The 12,055-nt window shown below is 40.3% G+C and overlaps 1 protein-coding gene across 3 annotated transcripts in view; it reads left to right on the top strand.

Moving 5' to 3' along the window:
- The window catches only part of EPHB6 (EPH receptor B6), a 69,456-nt gene extending 58,588 nt beyond the window's left edge, over positions 1 to 10,868 (top strand). For all 3 annotated transcript variants that reach the window (XM_017814842.1, XM_017814841.1, XM_017814843.1), the window contains 10 exons: positions 338 to 500; positions 1,298 to 1,412; positions 4,153 to 4,208; positions 4,324 to 4,443; positions 4,835 to 5,082; positions 6,012 to 6,227; positions 7,250 to 7,399; positions 7,548 to 7,741; positions 8,965 to 9,120; positions 10,164 to 10,868. In XM_017814842.1, coding sequence (XP_017670331.1) covers positions 338 to 500; positions 1,298 to 1,412; positions 4,153 to 4,208; positions 4,324 to 4,443; positions 4,835 to 5,082; positions 6,012 to 6,227; positions 7,250 to 7,399; positions 7,548 to 7,741; positions 8,965 to 9,120; positions 10,164 to 10,272 — 1,527 coding nt within the window. In that variant the 3' untranslated portion in view covers positions 10,273 to 10,868. The remainder of the gene's footprint in view (positions 1 to 337; positions 501 to 1,297; positions 1,413 to 4,152; positions 4,209 to 4,323; positions 4,444 to 4,834; positions 5,083 to 6,011; positions 6,228 to 7,249; positions 7,400 to 7,547; positions 7,742 to 8,964; positions 9,121 to 10,163) is intronic.
- The last annotated feature ends 1,187 nt before the right edge of the window (positions 10,869 to 12,055 follow it).

The following is a 12,055-nucleotide window of genomic DNA, read 5'->3' as shown; positions in this document are numbered from 1 at the left end:
TCTTACTCTGGATTCTCCTAGAATACATGAGTTTGGAGTTTGTAGAAAGCAAATCACAGGACCAGATAGTTTTCTCTCTCACTCTCGTTTAGATTGAAAGTCTTTAGCAGAGCCTAGGGAGTCTTTAGCAGAAGCCCAGGCCTAAGGGAATGAAAAGCAGCAGTGAGGAATGAGTAGTGTGTGGGAAAGTAAGGTCTGGAATAGCAGCTGTGGTTGGGAGGCTCTGTAACAGGTTCAGAGAATATTGGGCTGATGTGGAAACTATCATGCCTTGATGAGGAGAGCGAGCAGCGAGGGCAGAAGTTTCACATTCTTTTTTGGTCACTGACATTCACAGGCAGAAGATGAGGATAATTCATTCACCTTAACTAGTGAAACCAACATGGCCACCATATCAAGTCTGAGCCCAGGCAAGATCTATGCCTTCCAAGTACGAGCTAGAACAGCAGTGGGCTATGGCCCATACAGTGGGAAGATGTATTTCCAGACTTTAACGGGAGGTAAGTGCTACCATGTTGTAGTCAGATCTGTATATGATCATCTGTCACTTGTGTGTGTCCCTGAGTGTATTAGCTTATCCTCTGGAGGACTGCTACCAGACACTCCTGCTCAACTTGTATTTCTGTATATCTTAATTTGCATATGCAGATTTGTTCACTCAAAGAAGCTTCATGCTATCAGAGTGTATTGTTTACACTACTGCCATACTCCCCAGTCCTGTTCCTTGTTGCCTCTGTACCTCTGACCAGCAGGAGCAGAGTATGTCAGTAGAACTCTCTTTAGGGAGATGTTGCAGTACCTAGCACTATACACTGCTGTAGTTTAACTTCCAGCTGGACATCTTACATGTGACACGGGATGTCTCGTGAGACATCTTAGAGCTGAAATCTCTGTGAAAGTCTTAAAGACAGGTGGGGCATAGGACACAAAGTTAGATAGGCATATATGAGGAAGCTTGCTTTCCAGCAGTATGGAATCAGTTTGTATGGATCAAAGGTACTCATATATGTCATCTGCAAGCTAAATTGATAGGGGACAATGGGATCAAAGCCCAGGTGTAGAGCTAACCTATACTTAAGTGACTAGTTAGGTGTCAGTGGACCAGGGGATAGAAAAGTGGACTCAGGAGCACTGGTTTTTCAGAAGTAGGAAGGAAGGCACTGGAGAAGCACAGTGACTGGGAACCAAAGGGCTGGTAGGGATGGAATTACGGGTGAGACCCAGCTGAGTGGAAGGGAAACTCTGACAATTCCTGTCCTGCATCTGTGTGTGTGTATGCATGTGTCTTCCATTCTAGGGGAACGTTCGGAGATGGTGCAGGACCGACTGCCGCTTATCGTGGGGTCAGCACTCGGTGGTCTAGCCTTCTTGGTAATTGCTGCCATTGCCATCCTTGCCATCATCTTCAAGAGGTGAATTCCTTGACCTGCTCATGTGCACTTCAGACAGTGGAACTTTCTTACCCCTGCAACATAACCCCGTCCCAAGGGAAACAGCCTGATCTACATTTATCCAGATGTCCTTGAGATGCCATTTTGTAATTAAGGAAAGATCTGCCCCATTATTCCTATCTGAGAAGCCTCTCTTTGGTAAACCACTCACATACTCAGCTGATATTTGGCTAGTTAGCAATATGAACACAAGGAAAGTATTTTAAAGCTGATGCTCAAAAGGTATTTAAATGTATCACTGTAAAGAAGGGACTGTAAATTGCATTTTAGGCAAGCAAGTGGAGAATGAAACAATGTAGTGGAGAAGGAGTGGTGGAATAAGTATTCAGATCTAGTTTTTTAGAGGGTGCTAAATATCCTGTCACCAAGAACCAAGGGCTCATTTACTGAGGAGTAAAATCTATACAACCCCTATGGTTCCATGGAACGCTAACTCATAAAATATAGGTTAAAGAAAATAGACACCACTTTCCATTTTGGAAAGAATAAAGGGCATATAAGTAATTGTAGAGATAATCGGTTATAGCAAAAATAGAAGGACAAATTTTAAAGAGAAAAAAGTAAGGGTTGCTGCTTTCGTAGAGATACAAAAGTAAACAATGGGGGTTTTGTTATTTGAAGAAAAGAAACAGTCATTACCTGCTCCTTGAATTTACTGAGGTTTGAACTTAATCCCCTAGATTGTCAGTAATGGATTCTGTATCTTTGCTCTACTGTGCCTCTGCACAAGAGGGACTTTTTAGCTTTTTCTGCCGACCTAAAAAATGTATAAACTACTTAACTTTAGAAATTGACGTCTAGTTTTAATGATTTCTTTTTTGTTGTCTTCCCTTTTCCGCATTTGTTTTCTCCTTCTGTGTATATTCTCTTTTAATATTTTTCTTTCCAGAAAGAAAAAAATTATAAAATATTGTTATAATTGAATTGTTGCCTCCTTTTGTAGCTTTGAACTGTTAAAAATATCAATTCTTGTTACAGCTGGAAATGTGATATTTTGTGCACAACTCAATAAAGCTTATATTTTTCTAAAAAAAATAAACTAAACCCAGAATAAGTTAATACTACCAAAACTGTGTTGGGGAAAGACATTAATGGGTATCTGTAAATATACATATAAGGAAATATCATAAAAAATTGATCCATTTATACTTAAAGGATAATGTACAGTTAATAGACAATTGTTCAGAGAAGCAGAGATACCAAATTTCTATTTTAAATTTGTTCTCTATAAGAAAAATAAGTTTGAAGATGCGGGAAATGAGGAACACCACTTGAAATGAGTAGTTCTTTAAAAAGTTGAACATATGTAGAGTCAAATGCTATAACTTTAGCTTGTTTTTATAAAGTGTTGATAGACATTTTTCAGACAATATGCAATGTGAAACACCTATTTTAGCTAATTGTTTTGGGTTTTTTTTAAGATGGAAAACCATTAATATGTTAGATAATCCATAAAAAAACATTAAAGTAGACCTGACTTTCAGGTGCAACAGCAGAGTTAGATCTCTTAGGTGTGTGCCCCCAGTAAAGCCAGTTTCTTTGCACGACAGAACAGAATTTGAAGGTAGAATTGTCTGTGGTTTTGAAATTTTAGCAGAATTTCAAGAGATAAGCCTGACAAGTAAAAATAATACAGTTATCTGTTAGAATGACAGAATTAGCTAGGTTCATAAGGAAAAATAACGTTTCATGATACTCTACGTTCAGATGCTAGTTGAATCAGCAGCTAAAAGGTCTTATGCTGAAACAGCAAAACATATGGGTTGACACAAATCCATGTGTACAGCAGAGATACTGCAGGATAACACAGAGTTTGATTTACAGTCTCATCTAATTAATATGATGATTATAAACTAGCATGAATTGTAGATTTTTGAGGGGAAAATGAACGCTGTTGGGAACAAAGAAAGTAGCTTGAAATTGGAAAATATATTTAGAGCAAACAAAGAATAAGATGAAACTTAGAAAATAATTAGATTGTGTGGGGAAAAATGCTTGAATTGCACACATTTAAAGGGAGAATGAAATCTGAGAAATGCCTGTGTTGAGAAGGACCTATACTTACTGGAAATTAGTTGCATATATGCAATAAAGATTACAGTAATAAAGACAATACCTGTTTTGATCTGCACATGCAAAAATAACATCATGGTACAGATTTCTGTCCCTCTGGCTCTTTGTTGTTGTGTTTGGGTGCCATACTTATGAAAAGAATAGCCAATGTAAATGCTGTTAAGAGTCCAGGAGGAAAAATAATTGGGGGAAATCTATACAAATTAAGTATTAGAGTAAATGGCTCTTAGAATGTTTTCAAAGAAATTAAAAGTCATCATAGGAGATGGCTTAGATTACTATCAAAAAGAATCATTTGTTGTAATTTGATGGAATTAAAATGCAAATTTAGCCTGAATAGCAAGAAAATTTCCAAGACAGTGATGTTAAACTGTAATATTTTTTTTCAGGATAGTGATGGAGGCCCTCTCATTTGTCATATCTAAAGTGGGGATGCAAACAGTGGTGTAAAAACTACCATGTAGAAAACAAGCATGTACTGGTTACCTGGAGATGGACAGGATCTTAACACCCATCTTGTACCCCTAAATTCAAGGGTTCTCTGAACCTTGCATTGAGAAACCTACCCCGACATCCTGTGAGAGACTCTTGTGTGTGTTTTGACTTTACTTTCCTTTATGTCCTGCAGTAAAAGGCGAGAGACTCCATACACAGACCGCCTGCAGCAGTATATCGGTGCACGAGGTAAGTGGTTTTGAGCAACAGAAGGCAAGGGCCTGTCTCTTTTCAGGAATCATTAACACCTATATGTCTCAGGGTTTTATTCTGGTGATGTTTTGGACTGTCTCCTCCGCTGCAGGACTTGGAGTGAAGTATTATATTGATCCTTCAACCTATGAAGATCCCAATGAAGCTATTCGAGAATTTGCCAAGGAGATTGATGTGTCCCTCATCAAGATTGAGGAGGTCATTGGATCAGGTAGTGTGAGAATCTCCAGATTTTAAAGTGCCTTCTTGTTCACCTTGAGACCTGGCACACTACGGGGCTGAAGTGGACCCATGGATCCATGGTACATCAAATGTGTCAGGATTGCTAACCTTCATTTTTACCAAAATTCATCTTAACCTACTTACCCTTAGATGCTGGCTCCAAACCAAGTTTAAAACGCCCTAAAACTCAGAATTCCTCATTTGAACCCTGAATATATAGTCTCCAATCTTCATCAAGAACTTTACCTTAATCAGAACAGTCCTAATAACCCTATTTCCAAACAGTGCCTGAAGTCGTCCACAGTAGAATGCTTTAGTACACCTGACTAAAATTCATTGCTGTTTCCTTACTTGAGGTGTGTTTCTTCCCTTCCTGACAGGAGAGTTTGGAGAGGTGTGCTTTGGGCGCCTAAAACACCCAGGGAAGCGTGAATACACAGTAGCTATTAAGACCTTGAAGTCAGGTTACACAGAGGAACAGCGACGGGAGTTCCTGAGCGAGGCCAGCATCATGGGGCAATTTGAGCATCCCAATGTCATCCACCTGGAGGGTGTGGTCACCAAGAGCCGACCAGTCATGATTGTCACAGAGTTCATGGAGAATGGATCACTGGATTCCTTCCTCAGGGTACCACAACCAGAGTCTCCCACAATCGTTACCTCTTCATCTTGCTGTGTGCCAGTCTCAGATCTGATAATTTTGCCTGTTCTTCCTTTTCACTCCTATCTCTTTAAGTCCTCAATTGCCTTCTTCAGGTGCAATAGAAATAATAGCAAGTTACCAGAGTAAGTGGTTTTCGGCCATCATGGTGAAAATATTTCAAAAGCTCAACCATCATATAACATTTTTTCAGTATTTTAGACTTCTCAAACTCCAATAATTAATGTAAACAGTACCAAATTGTTTATCTTTGTACACAACCTTTCAGTTGCTTATGTGCATGTTCCAGTTTGCCTTTCTAGTAATGTATATAAGACTTTATTCCACAGAATATTTTCAAGTTTCAACGTTGTAATGAAGTAATGAATCTTGCAGTTATTTTTAGACTCATAGTTTTCAATGCTTTTTCTAGTAATGAAACAAAAATGCAGGCATTTTTTTGGTATAGGTGCTTCACTTCTCTTTTTTACTGGTTCATACACTAATTCAACCACAAATGCTTTGGCAGGTACATTTTGAAGAGTATGTGAACCCATTGTGTAGAACTGCATAGAGCCCATTGTAAAGATCTTAGTAAGAGCAGAATTGTCTACTGCCATTCATTTAGTCATCTTAGTAGTTAGTGCGACTGGGCATAGGATGCTAAAGGAGAATGTGGCCACAAGAGGAGAATTGCCTTCAGAAGAAGATAACTACTAGTGTCTGATTTCATTTGAGATTCATTACTTTAAGCACTTTCTTATTCACTGTCCCTGAACCTTCAGATTTTGGCTGAAGTTAAGATTTATGTTCTCTAACTTCATAAATCCACCTTGTTACCTTGCTTTTTAATAATCTTCCCTGTTGGCTTTGTGTTTTGTGATCATAAAAGCTTCTGTTTGCCTCCTCACTTGCAGCAGAAGGAGGGACAGTTCAGTGTGTTACAGCTGGTAGGAATGCTACGGGGGATTGCAGCTGGCATGCGCTACCTTTCCGACATGAACTATGTGCATCGTGACCTGGCAGCACGTAACATCTTAGTCAACAGTAACCTGGTATGCAAGGTGTCAGACTTTGGGTTGTCCCGCTTTCTGGAGGACGATGCTTCAAATCCCACCTATACTGGAGGTCTGGTGAGTTACTGCAATGGTGTGAATTAGTCAGCAGTGCTGACAGCTATAGTTATTTTCTGTGTTCCTCTTTGATTTGGTGTACCCTTTTTAGTCCATCTTGAGACCACAGAGAACAGTGGAGTAGAGCCTTCTGTCTCTGGGGCAATTTGTTCCAAACCAGCAAAAAACAAAGATAGCAATATCTGATTCACTCTGCCAGGTGAAGTCTTGGTGCTGTTCTTTTTGGCGTGATGGTGAATAGGTCAAACCTCATAGCCTGATGTAGCTGTTATCTTCCCCCACTCATTAGCTTTTTACAGGAAGGATAAAGGACTGAAAGAGAGATTGAAATCCTGTACCACCACCCTTTGAGGAAACAGTTCTTTTTTTCCTACAGAAAAGATAAATGGCCTAAGTATATTTATGGGCTTATAACTAACCATCAAATGAACTTATTGTCTATGAAGTTCTGGCAGTTTCTACACATACTACAAAAAGAGTGGGAGTATAACAGGTGGGTTGAAGATGAAGGGGATGCAGAAGAATCCAGTCACTGAAAAGCGAAACAATTTTTAGATATATCCATTTTGAAGAACCAGCACCCGAATGATACTTCATCTTGCCAGTCATACCTGCAGTCAGAGAGGTCAAGATGGAAAGAGAAAGAACCTAATGCTAGCCACTGAGTATAGTGTTGCAGGTTGGGATTATTTAAATGGCTTTAGATTTCCAAATGATTGCGACTTTCAGGAGGATTTTACTGTATGCTGCTTTCAAATGCTGTAAAGTAGAGGTATGAAAGTTAATATCATGGTATTTGTAGCAGAAAGGAGGCATGATTCTCTCTTTTCATCTAGATTTGTCAGTAAAACAAGGTTGAAACCTTGAACATGATTTGAATTTAAACCAACAATGTCGACAAGACAGAATCAACCAGACTGTCACCCTGTGTTCAGAGTTGTGTTGTGCTGTTTCACTGATGTCATTTTCACAAATAGTCCTTATCTCACTAATGTTATGGTTGCTTTTTGTCTGCTTTCTAGGGCTGCAAAATCCCTATCCGTTGGACTGCCCCTGAAGCTATCCAATATCGCAAGTTCACCTCCTCCAGTGATGTCTGGAGCTATGGCATTGTAATGTGGGAAGTGATGTCCTATGGTGAAAGACCTTACTGGGACATGTCCAATCAGGATGTAAGTTCTAGAAGTGGTGAGAATGTACATCCACCTCTCTATTCTATATCAGTTCAAGCAGAGAAAAATCATACACACCAACTCACTGAAGGTCTTTTGTCTTTTTTTTTCCCAGCCATGAAAAAACCTTGTTCTTCTTTTTCTGCAGGTAATTAATGCCATTGACCAGGACTATCGCCTTCCACCACCCCCAGACTGCCCAACTGTTTTGCACCTGCTTATGCTTGACTGCTGGCAGAAGGAACGGGTTCAGAGACCCAAGTTTGAGCAGATAGTCAGTGCCCTAGATAAAATGATTCGCAAGCCATCTGCCCTGAAAGCCATTGGCACTGGGACCAGCAGGTGAGATGAGGATTAAATGCAAAATAATAGGACTTGTCTCTTGATAGGCATCATGAGGAACAGAAAACAATAAATCTTTTTTTTTTTCTGAGACTGGGAACAAAAAAGAAGAAAAAAAAAAGAGAAAGCAGGTTGGAAGAAATATGTATCCTGGTTCATTTAATGGGTGATGAGGAGTCGTGAGTGCTGAATGTGACAGGAGATAAATCTCAGTGAGTTGCACTGAGGATGAATGAGTGAGGGATCTTAGGGAATGAAGGTAGGGGACAAATCTGGGTGCAGTTGCATAAGATATTCTGTGATCACACAATACTGTGTGACCACAAGAGATGATGAAGGAAAAGAAGACCTTAGCTTATGGAGAGAAGAAATTCTTCAGAAAATAATAATTAGAACTGCAGCTTGCATCCCATATTTTCCCAACTGCATTTTGCAACATGATGGAACAGGGGGCAGGAGGTCAGCAAAGGAGAAGTCTCGGCGGAATAAATGGTGCCAAGGTTAGATGACTGCTGGGCTGATGACAAAATTACATCCTGCTGGCCTGGAGGGTTTTTCCCTGTGGTTATAAATCTTGTCTCTGTGGAATGCACTCCACATCTGGGGGAGGGGGGAAGTATCTAGTGATTTCTGGTTTACTAAAAGCAGCAAGTGTTATAGCTTCAGGACAGATTCAGATGATGGAGAAAAGAGCAAATACCATGTGTGAACAGTCATTTCTTTGGCCTTTTACTACTATGCTTTTATCTGATGGGTGTTGGAGCTTAAACAACACACTCATTCTCTCATAGGTTACTATCTGATCCAAGGAAAGCATTTAGGAGAGGGAGAATTAGTCACAAAGTTGAAAAGGTATATAAGGTCTCATCTTTCTTTCTGAAACCTCATCACTGAAGCTCTTTGCCCAGCTACTAGGCCTAGACCCAGAAAGTGTGGAAAGATTATGGGCAACGAGAAGAGAATGTGCCTGAGCGAGTATGGGCAATGGGAAGGATCAATTTCTTGGGTTGTTTGACTGTTTTTAGACAGAAAAAGGGACACAGGTAGCCAAGAAACAGCATATCATGGTGGGACTTTATGAATCAGGGCATGAAGAACAAATGCCATTGTTCTTCATTCTGTACTCTTCAGAGGTTGTGTTCTCTTCCTCTCATATCTTTTACTTTACTAGTGTGGTCAGCTGAAGTTGATAACTTGGGTTTTAGAACCTGCCTCTTTTGCAGACCATCTCAGCCTCTCCTGAGCAACTGTCCTCCAGATTTCCCTTCACTCAGCAATGCCCATGAGTGGTTGGATGCTATCAAGATGGGCCGTTACAAGGAGAATTTTGACCAAGCTGGTCTGATGACGTTTGATGTCATATCACGCATGACTCTAGAGTAAGTAGTGGGACAGAGAGCAAAAGATACCAGACACTGAGTTTTCCATGCAGAAAGTGAAAGCAATCTGAGAAATGTTCAGTAAGGGCTATATGGAGAATACATACACGTGAAAAAGGAGAGGGAAGCCAGAGCAAAGTAGCTGCTGTTTCTTACATATTGCTAGGGCCTCTGGGCATCATCCGTACCATGATACATTTGTAGTGTGTTTCTATAAGCACTAGTACTGATCCAATGTGCGTTAGAAAATATATTGTCAGTATTGCAGAGAAACTGTTACATCAGAATGTTCATGACAGCTACCACAGGTAATAACCACTTTTAAGTAGATATGTAGAATCAGCCACACCATCTACTGGACTGAAGTGTTACTTAGAAGACAGGAGCCAGGAAAAGGAACATTCTTGGAATCATAAAATGGTTTGGATTGGAAGGGACCTCTAAAGATTATCTAGTCCAAGACCCTTGCCATGAGCAGGGACACCTTTCATTAGATGATGCTTCTCAGAGCCTTGTCCAACCTGACATTGAATAGTTACAGGGATGGGGCATCCACAACTTCTTCTGGCAACCTGTTTCAGTGTCTCACTACCCTTTCTTGTCTCTCTAAAACTACCCTTTTTCAGTTTAAAACTGTTGTGCCTTGTCCTGTCACTGCAGGGCCTGGTAAAAAGTCTTTCTCCATCTTTCTTGTAAGCCCCCTTTATATATTGACAGGCTGCAAGAAGGTCTTTCTGGAGCCTTCTCTGCTCCTGTCTAACTCTCCTTTTTTTTCATAGGAGAGGAGTTCCAATCCTCTGATCCTTTTTGTGGCCCACTTCCACTGCTTCTTTTTGTACCTACCACGTTCTGCCAACGCCCCCCTCCACCCACCCACATTTGTCAAGCAAAAGCAGAACCCTTGTCAGCTGTTTCTCAGAATATACAGATATACGCACATATATATCCATACGCATTGATTTGGATGTACAGCAAAATGGACTGAGACCATTCAGAACAAGCAGCCTATTTTAGCAGTTTCCATGTCTTTTGTTCTTTTGCAGAGATATCCAGCGTATTGGCATCACCCTCGTAGGTCACCAAAAGAAGATTCTAAACAGCATCCAGCTCATGCGAGTCCATTTGAATCAACTTGAACCAGTTGAAGTGTGATGTTTACACCATCCTTATTCCACTAGTCTCAAACTCTGGAAAGGTTCTGGGGGAATTCAGAGGGATTTTCACTGTAAGAAAAAATCGTCAGTATGCTACTTGAAGACTTAATGCACCCAGAGTGCACGCTACATGTCCTGTTCCATGAACAAAAACAAAGCCTTGCTATGATATGAAAGCAGAGCTAAATGACTGGTGACAATTAAATGTGGCTGACATCATACATTGGGAATGGGTTTGGGGTGGGAAGGTTATAATAAAATGGGGCGGAGATGGGATAATAACTTGGACAGATCACAAGCACCTGTTGCCTCTTCTCTGCCAACAAAAGGTATCTGACAACTTTACAAAGTCATCAGCAGGCTTTGTCTATGGCCAAGAGCCCAGCAAAGCTACAAAGACATAATAAAGGCAAAAAAATTAGCATTTTTTTCAGAAGAATGGTCTGAGAGATTATTATTCAGATGGAGCATGAGGCTATCACTTGGTATGCCAGCTCAGTCCAGAACTGAAGTTCCAGCTGGTGCACAATATGTGGTAAGCAATAACATATTACCTGGTAAAGTTGAGAGTAAAGGGTTCAAAATTCAATGCTATTTCACATGCTGTTCTTGGATCTGCTCCATGGTAGAAATTACTGATTTTTTCTGGTTATTTGAGGAACAGTCCATCCTTGGTGCTACACGACTCTATTTATGGGACTGCAACAGAATGGATAAATAAGAATTCGTAGAACCCATCCTGCTGGATCTACAAGTGGAGAGGGAAACAAATAGATTCTGGTTCTCACAAGCCCATTCTTATGAGGAAAGCTGTGATACTCAGAAATCCTGAGTACCCAGAATTTGGATTTTGTTCTCTTCTGACCCCCTTACAGACACTGAAGATTGTGACAAATCCAAAGCCCTTTGCTCTTGAAAAATACTTCTTTTTCTCACCCTGGCCCTTCGGCACAGCTGTTTGAATATTGGTTTTGAAGAAAATGCAGACCCGCGGTAGTGAACTTTAAATAGACAATTGGAACAAGGAAAGTGAAACTCTTTCACAAGTTTTGATCAGGGAATGGTATCAGTCCCACAAGTCACTTCAGTCCTTAAAAATCATTAACAATGTTCTTGAGATCAACTATGTTGTTTGGTAGAGGTACATGAGAGTAACCAGAATGCCAGAGCTTATATACCCCTTCAGACAGACTTAAGGAAAGATCTGCTTTGAGAAGGGGCAGAGTTTCAGGACTATATCTCTCTGTCTATCCCTATGCAGGGGTAAGAAAACATGAAGCTGAGCTTGAGAGGAAAACTCATACACTTGGGGAAAACTATACACTTGCTACCTCATTAATACATAGGAAGGGAAATAGAAATGTCCCTGTTAAACAAGACCCCAATGACAGTACCTTTTTTGTGTCTAGAGAGGAAATAACCCTGACTGTTCCAATCTGTGCTCATCTGCTGGCTCACTGTGAACTAGTCATGAACTTACTGTATTTCTCCAGTTGTCAAGGTTAGAATATCACAACTACTTCAGATACTACTCCTATACAGATTTAAGGATTCCCCCAGTCAACCCAGCAATTGAAGACTTTCGGTCTAAAAGCATGTTTAATAGTGATTGAAGAGTCCAATAATATGATGGGAGGTGCTCCAGAATAGTTGCTCTAGAATAGCCAACACAGTTCAGGCTCCTTGTTAAGCCATTAGAGCAACATTATAATTAATTTTTTTTAGCCGACGAGGGAAAACAGCAGGGCATTCTTTCAAGATATAAAAAAGTCAATACAAAA

This window comes from Lepidothrix coronata, unplaced genomic scaffold, assembly GCF_001604755.1.
Source record: "Lepidothrix coronata isolate B3197 unplaced genomic scaffold, Lepidothrix_coronata-1.0 Scaffold46, whole genome shotgun sequence".
NCBI classification, from domain to species: Eukaryota; Metazoa; Chordata; class Aves; order Passeriformes; family Pipridae; genus Lepidothrix; species Lepidothrix coronata.
Note: the sequence above shows the minus strand (reverse complement) of the source record. Positions and strands in the feature narration are given on the sequence as shown.